The sequence below is a fragment of the Hypanus sabinus genome, chromosome 3, assembly GCF_030144855.1.
Source record: "Hypanus sabinus isolate sHypSab1 chromosome 3, sHypSab1.hap1, whole genome shotgun sequence".
NCBI lineage: Eukaryota > Metazoa > Chordata > Chondrichthyes > Myliobatiformes > Dasyatidae > Hypanus > Hypanus sabinus.
In genome coordinates this window covers 50161224-50182503 of record NC_082708.1, presented here as the reverse complement: position 1 = coordinate 50182503, position 21280 = coordinate 50161224, and the positions used below count along the sequence as shown (strand labels likewise).

Here is a 21280-nt window from a genome sequence, read left to right as displayed (position 1 = left end):
AAGGCCGACAGTACAGTAAATGTTTAGTGAAAAAGCAGCTAAGATAGACAAAAGTTTAATTAAATCCTATGAAATTTCAAACCTAAATACAAAACCCAGCGAGCCACATGTGCAGTTTCTGATGTAATTTTTACTGTTATGAATCAGACAGCATTTGAAACTACTGAAGCCATTCCCTTGAGCAACTTAACAGTTTCAAGGTGTATTGATTAAATGCTAGGTGATGTGGAAATACAACTAGTTGCACAACTGCAAATCGATGAAAGCACATTACGTAATGAAGCCCTTCTGATGACATACGTTAGAGGTTTTTGAATGATTATCAGGCCAGTGAGAAAAGGTCTTTTGCCCAAAAAGCTCAAGACAGATATCAAAGGAGAAAATATTTTTGAAGAAGTCAACAGCTATTTCTGGAATAGCAACATTCTGCTGGAAAATACAATGACTTGAGCAACAGGTGGCGTTGCTTTGATGCATCGGTCTTCACAGTGGAAGCCACTAGCAATATGATGGAAGTTCCAGGTGTCAGGGGGCATGAAGTGTGAGAAGTTACCATTACTCGACAGAAAGTTCTTGAGAAACTGAAAGGTCTGAAGATAGATAAGTCACCTGGACCAGATGGTGTACACCTCAGAGTTCTGACCTCCGTGGTTGGGAAGATGTTGAAGTTGATTATTAAGGATGTGGTCTCAGGATACTTAGAGGCACATGATAAAATAGACCATAGTCAGTATGGTTTCCTCAATGAAAAATCTTGCTTGTCAAATCTGTTGGAATTCTTTGAAAAAATAACAATCAGGATAGACAAAGGAGAAATGGTTGACGTGTACTCGATTTTCCAGACGGCCCTTGATAGGTGCCACACATGAGGCTGCTTAACAAGCTATGAGACCACGGTATTACAGGAAAGATTCTATCTTGGATAAAGCTGTAGCTGATTGGCAAGAGACAAAGAGCAGGAATGAAGGGAGCCTTTTCTAGTTGGCTGCTGGTGACTAGAGTGTTCCACAGGGGTCTGTGTTGGGATTCTTTTTATGTTATATGTAATGATTTTGATGATGGAATTGATGGCTTTGTTACAAAGTTTGCAGATGAAATGAAGATAGGTAGAGAAGCAAGAAGGTTTGAGGAAGTAGAGACTACAGAAGGACTTAGATTAGTAGAATGGGCAAAGAAATGGCACATGGAATACACTGTCAAGAAATGTGTAGTCATGCACTTCGGTAGAAGAAATTAAAGAGTTGACTACTTTCTAAATGGAGAAAAACTACAAAAAAACTGAGGTACAAAATCCTTGTGCAGGATTCCCTAAAGGTTAATTTGTAGGTCAAGTCTGTGGAGAGGAAGGCAAATGCAAAGTTAGCATTCACTTCAAGAGAACTAGAATATAAAAGTAAGGATGTAATATTGAAACTTCATAAAGCACTGGCAAGGCCTCACTTTGAGTACTGTGAGCAGGTTTGGGCCCCCTATCTCAGAAAGGATGTGCTGAAACTGGAAAGGGTTCAAAGGAGGTTCATAAAAATGATTCCAGGTTTGAATGGCTTGACATATGAAGAGCATTTGATAGTTCTGGGCCTGTTTTCACTAGAATTCAGAAGAAAGAAGGGTGACCTCATTGAAACCTATCAAATGGTGAAAGGCCTTAATCGTATAAATATGGAGAGTATGTTTCCTGTGGTGGGAGAGTCTCAGAACACAGACTCAGAATGGAGGGGCATCCTTTTGGAATGGAAATGAGTGTAACTTCTTTAGCCAGAGAATGGTGAATCTGTAGAATTCTTTGCCACAGGCAGCTATGGAGGCCAAGTCTTTATGTATATTTGAGGCAGAGGTTGATGGTCAGGACATGATTGGTCAGGACATGAAGGAAAATTGGATCAGCCATGATGAAATGGTGGAGCAGATGCAATGGATCTAATGGCCTAATTCTTCTATACCTTGTGGTAGGAAGATACAGAGGATTCGTTGCTCGTTTAAAAGATGCTGTACCTGACGTTTTTTGTACACTGTCTGATCTGTCAGCATCTGGTTGCAAAATAATTGGGATACTTGCACGACAGTCTTGCTGCTGTAATAATGACTGTCAACTTAATTAAAACAAATACACTTCAAGACAGTCTTTATCAACAACTTTGTGAGGAAAACAAAGATTTTGAATGGTTACTAATGCATTCAGAGGTCTGGTGATATGATCAGGCATTACTGCTTTCCTTGGGAAACAAACTTTTCAACAGTAATATTGGATTTCGTGAATTTATGCAGTTTTCTTCACTGGTCACTCTTAAAGTTGAATCGCTAGATGATGACCTGATTGTACATCTTGATCATTTGAAACAACTGAACACTAATATGGAATTTTGGTTCAGAGACCTGCTGGACATGCACGTTCAGATTGGGTGGGGGAACTACTTAGGCTGAATGTGTATGATATTGATACCGCATTGCAAGAATGCCTTAAGAGAGAAATAACAACTCAAGCAAAATTTGTGGATAACTAGTGATATTCAAAATAAGTTTCCACAGCTCAGGGAAACAAGCAAAGTTGTTTTTAATTGGATTTCCCACCTCTTATCTAGTTGAATGTGGTTTTAGGCAAGTTACTCAGTGGCTATCAAAAGCTCATAACCTTTTTGCTGTTGTGAAAAGAGATAGATCTTCAATTATGCTTAACCAAAGTGTAACCATATACTTAAATCTCACTAGTTTGCATCAGTTGCAAGGGTCTCACTAACTACACAAAGTAACACACAGTTTTAGTTACATTAAAAATAAGTTACCCTATACAAATATTTAACGATTAATACCTATAACCTGTTAAAACATAAATATTATCTGTATATTAGAATAATTAGTACGGTTGACCAGAAAAAAACTTCAGCAACTAACAGATACTATGAAGAGTGGGTGCCACAGATGTAAATAAAAGTCACAAGTGGGCCATGAGCAGAAAAAGGTTGAGAACCACTGATTTAGACGTTTCAATAGTACATTTTCTAAAGGGACATTACAGGCTTTGGATTGCAGTGATTGTAGTTCAGAAGTACTACTAGAGTATCAAGTATTGATGAGAAAGTCTGCAGATGCTGGAAATCCAAAGCAACACACATACACAAAATGCTGGAGGAACTCAGCAGGTCATGCAACATCTATGGAGATTAATAAATAGTCGACATTTTGGACCAAGACCCTCCTTTAGGACTGAAGAAGGGTCTTGGCCCAAAAAATTGACTGTTTATTCATTTCCACAGTTGCCGTCTGGCCTGTTCAGTTCCTCCAGCATTTTGTGCATGTTGCTGCAGAGTATCTTGTAGTTTTGTGAGCTGCCTGCAAGTATTGTCATATGTTGCCAGCACCATAATCGACATCAGGAATGTAAGTCAGCTACATGGCAGTGTAATGGTACAGAATTACAAGTGCTTCAACAAATGCACAGGTGAGTCTGTGACTGTTGCCAGTGGACCACAACTGGGGCTCAGTGTGACTAGACTCAGGAACTAGTGATTGAAAAAAAAGGACAAAAGCTGTGGGCAAATGTTAATACACGAGTCCACATATACACCTTCATGCAAACTGGTGTATATACACCAGCTGATACTTTAAGTGTGAATATTAATACTTATGCAGAGTATTCGGAGCCTAGTCTCCAAATGTCTTTATCCCTCTTGTATACATAAACGATATTAAGAAAAGGAGTTGAAGGTCACGTGAGACACAAAACTTCACAATGGAATTGTCCTAATTAAATTTATCTACCAGGAGCAAACATGAATCTAGTGGGCAGAATGGCCTCATTAACATCATTATGATACAAGATAATTATTATCCTGGATCTTCTTATTAAGGAGAGGCGGAGCAAAGTTATGATGGAGCTAAATTGCGACTCATTTGCTTGCATCTTCGGAAACAGCTTTCTTTATCTTTGATATCACTTTTTTTTTCCTTTGAAGATGCTGACCTGAAGTTACAATCTGACTTCAGTTCTTTAGGGGAATGGGACACATTCTCAGGGCCTTTTGACATTTTTGATATTTCTCCTCTCGCTGTGAAACAGGTACACCTCCTTTTTCCTCATTAGGGAGAGGGAGAGCCTGTGGTATGTCGAATTACCGGGTGAGCGAGTAGTCTCTGGGGTACTGCAAGTCTGTCTTTATTGATGCTTGGGTGCTCAGTGGGGGGGCGCCGATGCTTTTTTCCTGATTGGGGTCATTGCCTTGCTGCTGCTTGTGCATGGGGAGCTGGGGGAGGGGGGGCTTTGTGGTTCTAACATTTAACTATCATTCATTCTTTGGGGCACCCCTCTGTTTTCATGGAGGCTTGCGAAGAAAAATAATTTCAGAATGTATATTGTATACATTTCTGACATTAAATGTACCTATCAAAACCTGAACCTTTTGTTATAACAGTATGCTCCTCTACAAAATCAATTCCCACATAATTAAGCAGAAACTCAATTACTTTAACACTCAGGAGAACTGCACCAGCATTTTTCCTTTCTCCAAGTACTAGTTCTTATACTTCTAGTTGCCCCATTACAATATCACCTTATACTGTTGTTACTGTCTTGAAATGTATCACTACCTACATATCACTGTTTAATCATCTATCTCAGCTTGCTCTATGTTCTGAATACAACACAAAGACACCAACAAAAGAAAACCTCCCTGGATTCAGTAGGCAAAATGACCTTGTTCTACAAACTGTATTCAATGCCTATGCTTTAAAACATATCCTTGACTTTGTGCTGAGCCAATAATCTTACTGTCAAATTGTCATCAAATACATTATAGATATTGTGTCCACCTTATCCCATCACTGAATCCTCATCCAGACCATTCAATGCCTAAATAAACACCAAAGCTTGTTTCAGGAAGAACATCCAAACATGAGCATTTATCAAGGATATGTTTTAAAGCACAGACATTGAATAAAGTTTATAGAACAAGACCATTTTGTTTACTGAGTCCAGGGAGATTTTCTTTAGAGCAAACTAATCACTGGAGAATGTCATTACCTGAGCCACTGATGTGAAGGATAGCAAATAGCAAAGCTTACATGAATGATAAAAGTGGGAAAACATCATGATTCACATTTTAGAGTCTTTTAAAAATATTCCCACATATAAGGATAGATGGAGACATTACTAAGTCACTGCACTAATTACTGGAGCATAACTTGCAAAAACTGTACAATCATACAGCAGAGTTCCACCACAGATATTATTGTGCATCAGAGTTGAAGTTATTTCTGCAACACATCCCTCCCAATTTTAAATTACTACCAGCAACTTTACATTATTACAAGAGTACACAAAAGTGAACGAAGTTCTAAACCAATTCTACAGTCACTAGAAATCTTCCTGGCATATCATAAGGCATGAATGCTACAGTTCTCAAGAAGCAGAGAATTGCCTAGTGGGAGAGAGAGTTCAAAAGAACCAGGCGGGGACAGTTGGGACATTCTGCACACCACGGTTCCTGAACAAATGTTGGACTGCGTAGCAGAGAGAAAGTTCAAAAGAAGCAAATGGGGCCAGTCAGGACATTCTACATATCACAGTTCCCAACAAGATATTGGATTCTGCATAATTAGGCACTTGACAGGACCCAATGAAAAGAAGTTAGAGAAGTTAGATTTAAGCGGAGTGGCTATTGTGTGACTGGGGAATTCAGGCTTTGGCTCATCGAGACTTTGGCGAGAAAAGGCAGGGGCTGCAGGTAGATTTTTCACTTAAAATTTCTTTCTTTCCAATTGTACAGTTAGAGCAGTGGGAATGCCAGACAGAATAGTGGCGTGCTTTGCTTGCAGAAAGATCTCCAGTGTCCCCATCAACAACAACTACAAGAAGTGCATCCAGTTGCAGCTTCTTTCAAACTGTATTAACTCCAGATCATTCAGCAGGTTGGGGGTTTGATCAGCAGTACAGGGAGGTAGTTACACCCAAGGTGCAGAACACAGGTAACGGGGTAACCGTCAACAGGGTGAAAGGGGATAGAAAGCCCAAGCAGAATATCCTTGCGGTCATTCCCCTTGGCAACAGGTATACTGCTTTGGACACTGTTGGGGGGCAGAATGGCCTAACAGAGGAAAGCCACAGCTGGCAGGTCCCTGGCACTGAGTCTTGCTCTGTGGCTCAGAAGGGAAGTGGGGAGAAGTGGTGAGCTGGAGTGATAGGGGATTCAATACTTAGGGAAACAGACTTAGGTTTTGTGGACGAGAACAAGATTCCCAGATGGTATGTTGCCTCCCAGGTGTCAGGGTCAGGGTCATCTCTGATCTTAACCACAGCATTTATAAGTGGAAGAGTCAGCAACCAGAGACAGTGGTCCATGTCGGTACCAACGCCATGGGTAGGAAGGGTGATGAGGTCTTGCAAAATGTGTTCAGGGAGTTAGATGCTAAATTAAAAGACAGAACTTCCAGGGTTGTGATCTCAGGATTCCTACCCATGCCACATGCTAGTAAGGCTAGAAATAGGAAGGTCATAGTTTAATTTGAGACTAAGGAAATGGAGCAGGAGGAAGAGCTTCAGATTTTTGTATCACTGAGCTCTCTTGCAGGGAAGATGGGACAGAAGGTACGTTTTATACCTGAACTGGAGGGGGACTAATATGCCTGCAGGCAGGTTTGTTAGTGCTGACGGGGGAATTTAAACCAGAATTACAAGGGGATGGGAATTACAGCTCCAGAGCAGATTGTGGAAAGGTAGTGGGAAAGATATTAAGTCTACATATAGAAAGATTGAGCATGCTAGGACTAATGTTCTGAGTTGTGTATATTTAAATGCAAGGAGCACTGTAGGGAAAAGCAGAGGAACTTAGGGTAAGGATCAGCATGCAAAATTATGACATCATAGTTATTAGTGAGACTTGACTACAAGAGAGGCAGGACTGGCAGCTCAATATTCCAGGGTTCTGCTGTTTTAGACATAGTAGAGGGGAAGGTATTAAAGGGCATTACTAGTCAAGGAAAATGTCACGTCCGTGCTCCAACAGGATACATAGAAGACCTCATTTACTATGGCTATATGGGCGGAAATAAGAAATCAGAAAGGGATGACCACCTTAATGGGATTATATTATAAGACCACCCAACAGACCATGGGATTTAGAGGTGCAAATTTCTAGAGAGATTGCACACTGTTGCAATAAACATAATGTTACAGTAGGTAATTTGATCTGACCTTTCCACATGTTGACTGGGACTCCTATACTGTAAAAGGGCTGGATGGGATAGAGTTTATCAAATGTGTTCTGGGAAGTTTACTTAATCAGTACATGGAGGTCTCATCTGGACAGAGTGCAATACCAGATCTCCTATTTGGGAATGAGGCAGGGCAGGTGACTGAAGTTTATGCAAGGGAACACTTTGCATCTAGTGATTATAATGCCATTAGTTTCTAGATAATTATAGAAACAGATAGGTCTAGTCTTCGGGTTGAGATTCTAAATTTTGGAAAGGCCAGTTCTGATGGTATCATAAAGGACCTGGCAAGCGTGGATTGGGACAGGTTTCTGGTAAAGGTGTACTAGGTAAATGGCAGCCCGTCAAAAGTGTAAACTTGAATAGTATAGGGTTGTATGTTTCTGTCAGAATAAAAGGCAAGGATACCAAATTTAGGGAGCTTTGGATATCAAGAGATATTGAGGTCCTAATTAAGGAAAAAGAAAGAGGTACAAAGCAGTTTAGGCAGGAAGAAACAAATGAAGTACTTGAGGAATATAAGAAATGGAAGAGAACACTTAAGAAGGAAATCAGGAGGACTAAAAGAAGGAATGAGGTTGCTCTAGCAGACAAGGTGAAGGAGAATCTTAAGGGCTTCCAGATATATTAAGAGCAAAAGGATAGCAAGGGACAGAATTAGTCCTGTAAGCGGTTATCTATGCATGGAGTCGAAAGAGATGGGGGAGATCTTAAATAAAGTTTTTCCATCTATATTTACTTGGGAGACAAACACAGTCTATAGAAGTGAGTCAAAGCAGCAGTTGAGGTCATGGACAATAAACAGATTACAGAGGAGAAGGTGTTTGCTGTCTTGAGGAAAATTAGGGTGGATAAATTCTCAGGGCCTGACAAAGTGTTCCCTCAGACTCTGTAGGAGGCTAAAAATTGTAGTGGCCCTAGCAAAGATATTGCAGTGGCCTTAGCCACGGATGAGGTGCCAGAGGATTGAAGAATAGTTCATGCTATTGTGTTGTTTAAGAAAAGCTTTAAGAATAAGCCAAGGTAAACAAGGAAATTACAGGCTGGTGAGCTTGACATCAGTACTGGGAAGGTTATTGCAAGGTATACTAAGGGATCAGATATACAAGTATTTGGATAGACAGTGACTGATCAGAGATAGTCAACACGGCTTTGCGTGTGGTAGATGGTGTCTAACCAATCTTATAGAGTTTTTTGAGGAAGTTACCAGGAAAGTTAATAAAGGCAAGGCAGTGGATGGTGTCCACATGGACTTTATCAAGGCATTAAACAAGGTCCCGCAAGGAAGGTTGATCAAAAAGGTTCAGTCGCTTAGCTTTCAAGATGAGGTTGTAAACCGGATTAGACACTGACCGTGTGAGAGAAGTCAGAGGCTAATAGTAGAGGGTTGCCTCTCTGACTGGAGGCCTGTGACAAGTGCTGTGCTGCAGGGATTGATGCTTGGTCTATTGTTGTTTTTTATCTGAATCAACAATCTGTGTAACAATATTAGCAAAATGCATCAGCAAATTTGCCGAAGTCACCAAGACTGGGGGTGTAGTGAATATTAAGGAAGACTATCAAAGCTTGCAGTGGGATCTGTACCACCAGGAAAAATGACAAGAAAAATTACAGATGGAATTTAATGCAGACAAGTATGAGGCATTGCACTCTGGAAGGACAAACCAGAGGAGCATTTACAGAGTGAGCAATAGGGAATGTGGGAATACATATCTGTAATTCCTTCCACAGGTAAATAGGATCGTAAAGAAAGCTTTTAGTACACTAGGCTTCAAAAATCAAAGTACTGAGTATAGGAATTGGAATGTTATGTTGAAGTTGTATACGATGTAGGTGAAGCCTAATATGGAGTACTGTGTGCAGTTTTGGTCACATACTTACAGGAAAGATGCCAATAAGAGTGAAAGATTGCAGAAAAAGTCTACAAAGATGTTACCAGGACTTGATGGCTAGATTCTTGATTAGTCAAGGCATGAGGGGATACAGGGAGAAGGCAGGAGTTTGGGGTTGAGAGGAAAATTGGATCAGCCATGATGAAATAGCAGAGCATACTCAAAGGGCCAAATGGTCTGATTCTGCTCCTATACCTTGTGGTCTTGTGATGACCTGAGTCATACGGAAAGGTTGACTAACTTAAGACTTTATTCCCTGGAGCTTAGAAGAATAAGGGGAGATTTGATTAGAGGCATGCAAAATAATGAGTGGTATAGATAAGGAAAAGGTAAGCAGGCTTTTTCCACTGAGGTTGAGAGATACTAGAACTAGAGTTCATAGGTTTAGGGTGAAAGGTGAAATGTTTAAGGGGAACAGGAGGGGGAACTTCTTCACTGAGAGGGTAGTGAGAGTGTGAAATGAGCTGCCAGTGCTAGTAGTGGATGTGGGGTCAATTTCAACATTTAAGAGAAATTTGGATACGTAGTAGTTGAGAGGGGTATGGAAGGCTATGGTTCAGCTGCAGGTCGATGGGACTAGTTTGGCACAGACTAGAGTAGTTGAAGGGACTGTATCTGTGTTGTATTATTTTATGACTCTAGGTAATATCACTATGAAACAATAACACTGCTTTGAAGCTTCCTTGTTTATTAAAGTACACATACCTAGAACTTGACTTGCGTTGGCACTGAGCACCTTCTGCTTGCATGGTGTTTTCCCTGGGCTTGGTCTCTGTCCATTCCTCAGCAGCATTAGGCATTTCTTCAAGTGTAGCAATACTTCTCTGGTGTGGTAGTGATGTAAGTTGTTCCGATGTGCTTTTCCCACTATTGGATCTGCTCCACACCAATTTACGATCACTACCGTCATCTGGTTTTTGAAAACTGCAACTCTGAGAAGGCTGTGAATCTGACAATCGATTAGAACAGCTTGGAAACTTGATACCCCAATTGCCCCTACCACTTCTGGAATCTTCAGGTTTCAAAAACTTGGATTTTAAATCATTTAAGGGAAAGGATTTATCTTTCTCTCTTTCATGAAAATGGTCACTTCCTAAATTTCTGGCACCAGTACTTCGTTGCCCTTTCTCCTTATGTTTTTCTTCTTGGATTCTACATTCTCTATTTTTATCTTCAGCATGCTCCATTTCCACCCCTCTTTCAATGGATTTGTTATCTTTACATCGACTGGGAGTTTCTTGTCTTTCTTTATCCCTTTTCCACTTAAATTCATCCTGGAAATTTCCTACTAGTTTCTCTCTCTCAACAGCACTCTCACGTTTCTCATGTCTGTCTTTGTCTACATTTTGTCCTCTTCCAGAATCATGTTTTTTCTTATCAATCTGATCAGAAGTCCAGTTCCTTGTTTTTCCCCAAGACCCTCTCCAACTCCTTTCAGAATACTTTGGACAGCTTGATGCTGCAACTTCTTCGGCAGCTTGTAGCTTCTCCTGAAATACTTCCACAGACTATATGGAGCAGAGGAAATATATAAATATTCATCATTAGCATATCTTTTCATTTGGATCACTTTCATTACTTCCATTTCATGTCATTGCAATTGCTTTGCAATTAAAATATTAACCTAAAAGAATCAATCTTACACATCATATAATCCTCCACAAATAGTAAAGCAGATAAATATTATTTTTGAAAGAAGCAAAAAAAAAATCAGAAGCAAGAGAAAAAGCTGTTAGTATTTAGCTGACCAAAGAGCATCTGTGGGGAAAGATTCACTGTCTTAAGTCAAGGACACATCATTAGGACTGGAAAATTGACCAAACAAGCATATTTTAAGTTGCAGGTGGGGAAGGATTGAAAAGAACAGAAGTGCAAAGCAATTCCACATTTTATTAATAGGCACACAGCATATAAAAACAAATAAGTCATTTTGAATCTTGTCTGGCCACATCTCGAGTTCTGTTTTCAAATTTGGTTTTCCTGTTATTGGAAGTCTGTGAAGACACTAGTGAAGATCAACGAAAGATGAGGAACAACTGTGAAAAGGACAGATTAGAGAAACTGAGACTGACTTTGTTAGAGAAGGCTGAAGGAAAATTTGATAGAAGTATATAAAATGTTGAGAAGGATGGTTAAGGAAGGCTGACCTTTTCATTGATGGACTGAAGACCAGAGTTCACAGATGAAAAAGGGAATACAATCAGAGATGACAAAAAACTCAAGTGTGTCGAAACCTGGAAAGCACTTAATGCATATTTAGTGAACACAGATTCCACCGAGGCCTTCAAGATGAAGCTGAACAAATATACGTGAAAGAAAATTTTAAAAAGAGGTTTGGGGTAGAACTAGCAAGTTGGTCTGGTGGAGATTTAACATGGTCATGAATTTCAAAAAAAATCTGGGTTGTGACCATTCTGTGATTCTGTTTTGTGCCCCTGTAAATATGCTTCTGCTGCTTCTTGCTATAATTTTCTATTTTAATCATTGTGTAGAAATCTTTTTTTTTACTTAATTAAGGCAAATAATAGCTTCAGACACATGCATAACTCGGAAGGATACAAATCTATATTTGTTGAAAGTAAAGATGTTTAATGTACATGATAGAAATGTAAATAATGAAAATTAAAATGACAAACTAGTAGAAGGCTCATGAGCCAAAACAAATACAGTCGACATAATCTGTCAAATCCTACACAGCATCGAAGGTCAATTTTGCAAACCTTAAATGGGTTTTATAGGAACTGAACATATAGCAACATGGTTTCTTATCCGAATATGGAGAAACTGAAGTGATGTTTAAAAATTAGAAATTAAAAGCAGAAGGTGAAAAGTATAAATGAATCATTACTTAATTACATTAAAATGATCTTACACCATATCTCTCAGCAATTACATCCTCCAGTTGACGCTGATCCCTCTCTGCCTGTTCCTTCATGCGCTTATAGGATCGTGTCAACCAGCTCAGCCCACCATCTTCTACTGAAGCTGCTACGGATTGAAGAGTTGGGAATAATTAATTTTTTATTTTATTGGAATACAACATTTTTGTTTAAACTAACTAGGAATTTATCGAGACCTGTAATATTTGAAACCAGAATTATGTATTAATTTAACATGCAGGAATTGCTCCATATTATTGAGTCATCTTACAAAGATATTAAATCAATCTTACTGATGCAAATTCTCTTATTTCCCACAAAATATGATGACATTATTACAATTTGCCAAGATGCTTTCTATCTATTCGCTTTTGAAAAGAATTCACAAACAGAAGAGATTCTGGAAATCCAATAATTTACACGTGTCTCTGCATCTTGAAACAGTACATCTGAAAGAATAAGTTTCCTGAGAAGGTTCTTTGGCCAGCTACTGAAAGAACCCAAACTGTTCTATTTCAAGTTAAAAAGTGGTGAGGAATTTATGTTTTATATTCCAAAACATTAAACTAATTGCAAGAAAAACTCAGGAGCCCAGGAGCACAGGCCTTAGTTTCTTTTACTTAAAGCTAGGTGCATATATATGAGGTGGTACAATAATGATGTATGCAATTCATGTATTTTTACATCTAACCATAATGAATTACTTAAACAAAGAATACTTAATCAAACAATATATTTACAATATTACTCAAATATTAGCAATATATAATAAATACACAATACCCTTTCCAATTTAGCTATAAACTCCAATTTAATATTGAATGTATCTAAACTTATACACATACAGTATACTACATAATACCACTACTATATGGACATACATAGCATAGTAAATTTTAAGTAACATACAAAATGCTGGAGGAACTTCAGGACAGGCAGCATCTGCGGAAAAGAGTACAGTCGACGTATCAGGCCGAGACACTTCATCAGGAACCCAGTCCCATTCAGGCCTACAGATTTAATTGTTGTGGAGTATTTCATACTTTTGAGAGATAACATCTTTCCCAACAAGGGAGGTTACTCTGCTTGACAGGTGAGACTTGTGGCTGTGAAAACAACCTCAGGTTCTGGTGCCTCCTCCATGGCATTGTCAGACTGTAGGAAGTGGTTCTGACAGCGCTGGGCACCCTTCTTCTCCTTTTCTCGGCTTCTCTCTCTGGATCTACTCTATCCTTGCTTCTCTCCCCGTCCCAGTTTCTTTCACTCTCCTCTCATTCTCGCTTTCCTTTTTCTTCTTCTAGTATCTCCTCTTGGACAAGGTTTACAAAAAAATTCTCTCCATCTCTCTTCTTGCATGCTGCCACAAGCCTCACAACAGAAGTACTTGTTCACCTTTTTCAAGCGGATCCGGGCAGACCAACACAATGTGTCAATAGTCTCAGTTACTCCAATGTCTGCTTCCAAAAACTCCAATCTCAACGACAAGTAACCATTGTACAGGTACTCATCAGAACTAAGCCTCAAATCTCAAAAGCACTGAGAGGCGTCAATGGTAAATGAGTCAAATATTGGATGTAAAAGGATCTATAAAGCTAAGTAACTTGAGAACATGTGTCAAGTATGGGTCTAGCATAAACACCTTCGATCCGTATGGATACATCAGAGCTTTGTTCCACTAAACCTTCAGGAATAGTGTTTTGTACTTTAGCATTTCCCTTGATTGGAACATATCCTCTTCGAGATGCCAGCAGGTTCCTTTACAGGCTCCTCTGAAGTTTTTGCCTTTTTTTTCTCTGTTTTATTAACCACCAACTTACTATTCAAAGATTTTTCTGTCCCTCACAGTCTCACTTGAAATGTCCATCTTCTCCACAGTTGTAACAGAAAATACCAGTTGCCTCTGGTCAAGAGACCCTTTTCAGCACCATTTCTCTAGGTCACAAGTTCTACGAGTGGGTCAGGTTTCCTAGCAGATGTGTCACATTTAGCTGAAGCGTTAGCAGACATCCACTGAGTCAGCTCAGCTCGAAGGCTTTTCATTTCATTCCTCAAAAGCTCTATCTCTGTGGCATAAGGGGTCACTTAGAAGCAGAAGCTATCACTGAAGGCACTACTTGGCTTTTGGAATTGATCCACTTCTCATTCATGTTTTCCTCCTCTCTAACTTTTCTGAATAACTCGGTAAAAGGAGCACATCTTGTAGGCCATTCGAATACGTTATCACATCATGTGACAGCACACCCTTCATAACTTGCTCCACCCTCAAGCAATTTCTCCCTGACAGTAGAACACCCTCTTTGTGGCACAAGCAATGCAGCAGTTTCTCCACTCTGAAAAGGTAGGCAGACAGCTTCTCCTTTTTCCTGGAATGCATGCCTAAGCTTCATCGTAAGATCAGCTGAACTTTCAGTGGTGCCAAAAGCATCTTTCAGAACTTGCAAGTGATAAGCTGACATTTCTAATGGGTCTTCTGCCTTTAGAAGCCTCAATTTATCAGCAGCCAGACTCTCTACCAGTTTCTGTTTTCTCATATTATCTGAGCACCTCCATTCATCCAGTAACTGAGATGTATGCTCAGCCCAAGCCTCATATTCTTTTTCCCCATCATGCATGGGTTTAACTTCAGAGAACACTCACAGCCTCCCATACCTTTGGCTCTTCACAGGTACACTTTGGCATTTATCAGCCAGTGATGTATTAGCCAAAACCAGTTCAGAATTTAAATCAACCACTGAAGGACCCATTAGACAACTCCTTTCCCTCACTTCACAGAAACGAGAACAACTTGCCTTTAAAATCTTCACCCTAAGCTACATTTTCCCTTCTCTAGAGATATGAACTGGCTATAACCCTACCAGTCAACTGGTCAAAACGCCATTCCATCAGTGTAGCTTTTCCCTACACTTCTACAGAACTCAGCGCTCTTAAGTAGCGGTCATTGGGAATTCAGACATTCACCCCACTCAGAACACAACTTTATCGATATCCTTTTTGAATCATACCAAACCTTAATCCCCACAACATCCATAAAAGTACCTTTATTACGATGCACCTTACTTTCCACAAATACCAGCTTAAACATAGAAATAAGCTGCTTAATCAGTCCTGAAACAGCATCCACACATCATCCCTGGACGAGCTCTCCACAAATGTAACCCTTTCATCGGGCCTCATACACCAACTTGCTCAGTAGCTAACTCTGCTAATAGCCATGTGACCCAGTGGTGAGAAGGCCACCTTTCATAAACAATATCCATCTAGGGTCAATATGATTTGGGGTTCAACCAAACTGGAACATCATGATGTTCCAATTAAAGGAACCTTGAATTGAACAAATGCTGTGTAAATACTGTCCATACAGTTATCTGTCGCCCAGAGTAGACACCAGCATAAAATTATAATGACAGTATATTTACCAAATTTTCAGCTTTAACAAACAGTTACAGAAAAAGAAATGAAAAATAAAAGGGCCATTACAGTTAAACCAGTCCAATGAGCACATAAACATTGGAGCTCATTCTAGAATAGTCGAGGGTGTACCTCTTAACTTATGCACTATACCCATGGTCTGCATGAAAACACATTCCAAATTTTCCTCGAAGACCACCTCAAATGAACTGGCTCTAGGACCTTCTCTCCCATCCCACAATCCTGTTTGGCTGAACCAACATTCCTAAGATGGACAACATGGCTTATCTTTAGCCAAAGTCAAAACACTCTTTCCAGCATGTCACACTGCTTTTACAGGAAACTGCTAAAATAAACTATCTCATAGCATTGCAGAAGAAATCTTAACCAGGGTATTAAATGTGTGCCCTACTTTGTTGCATATTCTCCAATTTTCGCCTACAATTGGTCTGGCGTATGTGAGCCCTGCCACAGTGGTAACAGAATTTGTTCAGTCTGGTTTTGCAATTTTGTTCACTTTTATTCCTGACTGCAACTAATCTGCGTCTCTGGCCACCGTTCTATTGATTCAGCTACTTCAAAGGCTCTTTTAAATGTAATTTGTGCTTCAGATAGGAGCCATTTTTGAATGCTTTCTTGTAAGATTCCACAAGCTAAACAATTTTTCAGTGCATCATTAAGCCCATTACTGAACTGACAATGTTTGGACAATTTCTTCAATTCAGCCACATAAATTGAAATGGACTCCCCTTCCTTTTGATTCCGCTTATGAAACTTAAAGTGTTCTGCAATCGACAATGGTTTTGGTTTTAAGTGTTTCAGCATTACATTCGCCATATTGGCAAAGGTCATTTCAGCTGGTTTGGTTGAAACCATCAAATATCTAAGCAAACTGTGTACTTTTCCACCCAATGCACTCAGCAAAGCTGGTACAGGTTTCCCTGCTATTCGAAGTTAGAGCATTCCTATGAAACCATTTGTAAGCTGAAATGTCGTAAAGCGAAGAAGCAATTACCATTAATTTATGAGGAAAATTTCTGAGCGTTCCCTGAACCAAAAAATAGTCTACCAAATCATACCAAATAACGCATAATAACACTAACATATTGCAAAAGCAGGAATAATATGATAAATATACAGCCTATATAAAGTAGAAATATTGTATGTACAGTGTAGTTTCACTTATCAAAATTGGGAAGACAGCGAGCCAAAATCCAGTTGGAGAAAAAAAAATCAGCATGTACATGCCTACGCACGTTCATACATGCACACACAACTGCCCGCACAGGGCTTCACGGTTATGGTAGTCTTTCTCGGGGTAAACACACGTATAAAGCAGGTGTCTTTTTTTCGTAAAAGCAAAAATCCTCTTTGGTTAGCGAAAACAGGTACTAATGTAGGTCTTTCATAACAGCGAGCTGTCATAAAGCGAACGTTCGAAAAACGGGGGCCACCTGTACTTGATTCTCATTAGCTATTCCATTTGCTTTAAAATATTGCTAAATTCACTCAGTATATATGAGCCAGTTATTCATTGTGCAATAGAACATTTCTATCTTTCCAACATAGCCAGCCTATCTGCTCCCTTTTTCTAAAAAAGTTAAGATTTTATCAGCTAGTACTCACTGAATTCTTCCATTTTCTGCCTTTTTTTTAAAACTCAATTATTTTTCCTTTTGTGAAGAAATCATGCTGTTCCAAAGGAAAAAAGAATGTGCTACACTTCCTTTTAAACTCGAATGCTTCACTACACTTCAACAAAAAGGTAGTTGAGTTCATTTAAAATTTCCTTGTTGCCACTGTTTTGTACTCCAAAACATTAAGGTAATTGCACGGAAAAGATAGCAGCAAGAAAACGGGTCTTAGTTTCGTTTTTACTTTTAGCAAGGCACATATATTTGATGTGGTGGCGTCATGACGTATTCAATTCATGTACTTTTACATATAACCATAATGAGTCACTTAAACAACAAGGAACGTTTGATCAAACAATATATCTACAATATTACATAGAAACATAGAAAACATAGCTTCGGCCCACAAAGCTGTTTTAGTGTTATTCACATTTCTGTGTTACTGTCAAGGCACAATGAAGTTTCTTTATCTTTGTAAGCTTCAGTATTCTTCCATTTGGGAAGTCACAGTGGAGCTGCATCTTCATTTTCTCTGGTGTTCAGTAGTTATAATCCTTATTCCTTGTGGTAGATAGCAACTCATATTTTATCTTTTGAGTTATGGGCCAGGTTCTACTTAAAACCATGTGGTGTACCTTTGCAGACAGGTGAAAGAAAATGGACAAGTTCAACATATCTTCTAACTTTGCACCAAGTTAGCAGTCTGTAACTGAGAAACTTCAGGAACTAACTCTTACCTACCACTTCTGTCCACCATTCTGTGTGAGAAATACCAAATGTTCTGGAGACATTGACTTTTAGAATTTCAAAATGTTACTGCATTTCTACCAAATTATACTCCATTAATCTGTCTTTCTATTAGAAATAAGTTTTACAGTTGCATTTTGATATTAAGTGAGTCCAGTTTGAGCATGTGTCAGAGTAAGGATTAATGATTAAAATTCAAATTTACCTTTTTGAATTTCTGTTGAGTCATTTTCCTCAGATGGCAAGCCTGTTCCTCCATTTTTCCAAAAGGGATTTAATTCTCTTTTGTCTACTTCAGCCTACAATAAAGTAAAATCAATTAATGAAATTGGAAAATAATCCAGTTTGCTTCTTTCCATTATCACTTCAATAAAGACCAACTGCTGAAAATTCTTAAATTTGGCTGCAAGTAAAAATCATTTGTCAATTTGTTCACTGAGGTATGTGACAAAAAAATTTACAAATTAATTTTCCTCTTCCGTTTGACTCCACCACTCAACAGTGCCCCTCAACAATAGAAGTCTCACACAAAAACATGGAAAATGAGGACCAATTATCTCAGGTGTCACCTCCAGCAGATATCAATGATGATATTCATCATCATCTTCAGTGCTTCAAGAGGAACAGAGTCCTGGAAGATAAAAACCTCAAACTAGAACACAGCTCATGAATTACCAAGGTAGAAGTGACCCTTGCTCGCTTATATTTCTGAGACATGGACTACCAAAGCAATGGAGAAAGAATATCAATGTGGTAATCAGGAAAATATTCAAGGATATTCTCAATGTAATAGCTCCACTGACACAAGGAAATCCATGGCCCTTGACTACTCAAAATGGAGGAGTATTTGGTCATGCCAGTGAGAACTTCAAAGCACAAAAGAAAAATGCAAATAGATGACGGAATGCATGATCTAAATTTCTTTAACCACATGCCCCATTAAGTATCCTCTGTCCCAAATGCAGTTTCCGTATTGAGTTTATCGGCTGCCTCAAAACTAGAAAAGCAGCAAATCACTTTCAAACCTTAGGATGGAGAATAGATTAAGAATGAGAAGAGATTATTAGAGTAGCCCAAATGAACAAAAGAAAATACAATGACTATTTGATATACCTATGGTAAATAAGAAAATGGAAACTAGTCTACTGTGAAATATTTTAGTTACAATGAAACCCCATATGTCACTCTTAAGTATGATAAATACAGCTGGCACAAAATAAAAGCAAGAATAATAAAATCAACATCATAATCAATTCAAAGAGTCAACTTTGCTCCACTAATAGAAAACAGCAATCAAATATGAACAGTTATACTGTTAGCTACTCAAATCTTTCAAACAGAAAGCTGGCACATTCCTCTATATAGGAATAGGAAACTTTAGACTTAGAACAACTGCTTGGTAACAGTTGCTCAACTTTCAATAGCGAAACTTCTTAGATTATCCTTTGGACATAATCTAATTTGCCATTATCAAAACCTACAGGATCAACAACTATAACCAAAAGTACAATCAGGTAGGAAAGAACACAAGCACTGTATCTGATAACTTCAAGTTTCAGTTTAGCTAGGTGGAAGTCTATTCTTATTCTATAATCGCAAAACCTCTCAGAGTAGTACAGCAGGGAAACAGGCCATATGGCCCAACACCTCCATACTGAGCAAGGTCTTTCTTTTCAACAACACTCCGCACTGCCCTGCCATTCACTGTGCATGTCCTACTCTGGCTGAACTTCTCATCATTTCACACTTGACCAACATAAACTCCATCCACAATTCCCACTTCCCAAATTGCTCTATGTTCTGTTGTAAGTTCAAAGTTGAAAGTGAATTTATTATCAAAGTACTGTATATGTCAACATGGAGCAGAGAACAAGTTTGTAAATGTGGTGAGAGCAAAGTATGTTTGGAATGTCGAGGGTGGAGCACTGCGGGAGGGGTGTGGGAGAGGTGGCAGAGATGGAGTACAGGTGTCCCCCATTTTTCAAACGTTCACTTTATGACACTTCACTGTTACGAAAGACCTACATTAGTTACCTGTTTTCGCTAACAGAAGGTGTCTTCACTATTACGAAAAAAGGCGGCGCGCGATAAAAGGCATGCCGAGCTGCCAAGCTCCTCCCCCAGAACTGCATTCTTAAACATTGCTTAATGCACTCTTAAACAACGGCATTGCTTAAACATGTGCCTGTGAGCATCTGTGCTTTATATCGATTTATTTTGTGCATCTGTTAGCAAGATGAGTTCTAAGGTATCGGAAAAGCCTAAAGGAGCGCGTAAAGGTGTTACACTTAGTGTAAAACTAGACATAATTAAGTGTTTCGATCGTGGTGAACAAAGTAAGGATATAGTAAGTTTGGCTAAGGGTTTGTGGAAGTTGACGAAAATGATGTTGAAGAGGTTTTGGCATCCCATGACCAAGAACTGAGAGATGAAGAGTTGATGAAGAGGAAAGAATAACAATTGAAGCCGAACGCAGTAGCGAACTGCCCAAAAGTGAAGTCATCCAGGAACTGAACGTGAAGCAATTGTGTGAGATTTTCAGTGGGATTGACAACGCTGAAATGATTGCAGAAAAATATGTAGGTTTAGGGCTTATTTGCAGGATGGTTTGAGTGCTTACAAAGAACTGCATGATAGAAATATGTGCCAGATGAACTAGTCATGCCTACTGTCACTTTTCAAGCCTTCCACATCAGCCACAGCAGACGACGAAACTCGACCTTCGACATCCAGGCAGGCAGACATAGAAGAAGGTGACTTGTCTGCCCTGATGGAAACAGACGACGATGAGGTGACACCCCAGTGTCCTCTACCTCCGATGACTCAGCCTAACACACCATCATCACTGTGCTCACTGTCTTCCCGATTCCGTTAAGTGAAACTACACTGTACATACATTATTTCTACTTTATATAGGCTGTGTATTTTTAGGTGTTAGTTGGTAGCTTCATAGCTTAAAGGTTACTGGAAAGAGTGTTTCTGCCGAGATCTCTTGCGCCGTGTGTTTCTGCCGGGAGCGCTTGCATGAGATTTTCGCTGCAGTGGACAGTGCTGCAATAATTGTAGAAAAGCATTCCTACACTATATAGGCTGTGTATTTATCAGATCATTCCTGCTTTTACTATATATTACTGTTATTTTAGGTTTTATGTGTTATTTATGTGTTATTTATTTTATGTGTTATGTGTTGGTAGGTTATTTTTTGGGTCTGTGAACACTCACAAATTTTTTCCATATAAAAAAATGGTAATTGCTTTTTCACTTTGCGACATTCCGGCTTACGAACCATTTCATAGGAACGCTCTACCTTCGGATAGCAGGGGAAACCTGTATCAGGGGAGGGGGGTGCCATGGGTGCAGACACACACAGCCATGAGCACCATGCAAGGTCATTTCATTCCAAACAATTATTGATTGTCTCTCTGGTGCTCCCAGCTCCCACCCCCCAACCTTTCCCTTCCCCTTCCCACTCTCAGGTCCACATTAAAGACCCATATCAGAATCATGTTTATCATCC

At 39.3% G+C, this 21280-nt stretch overlaps 1 protein-coding gene across 2 annotated transcripts in view; it reads right to left on the bottom strand.

Annotated features, from left to right (window-relative positions):
• The window catches only part of cwf19l2 (CWF19 like cell cycle control factor 2), a 146194-nt gene that overhangs the window by 64194 nt on the left and 60720 nt on the right, over positions 1-21280 (bottom strand). The window contains exons 6-8 of one of the 2 annotated variants that reach the window (XM_059964303.1): positions 17969-18062; positions 11968-12080; positions 9801-10603 (exon numbers count right to left, since the gene is read on the bottom strand). In XM_059964303.1, the coding sequence (XP_059820286.1) occupies positions 9801-10603; positions 11968-12080; positions 17969-18062 (1010 nt within the window). Of the gene's footprint in view, positions 1-9800; positions 10604-11967; positions 12084-17968; positions 18063-21280 lie in introns of both variants that reach the window. The other variant, XM_059964302.1, reaches the window with a different exon arrangement.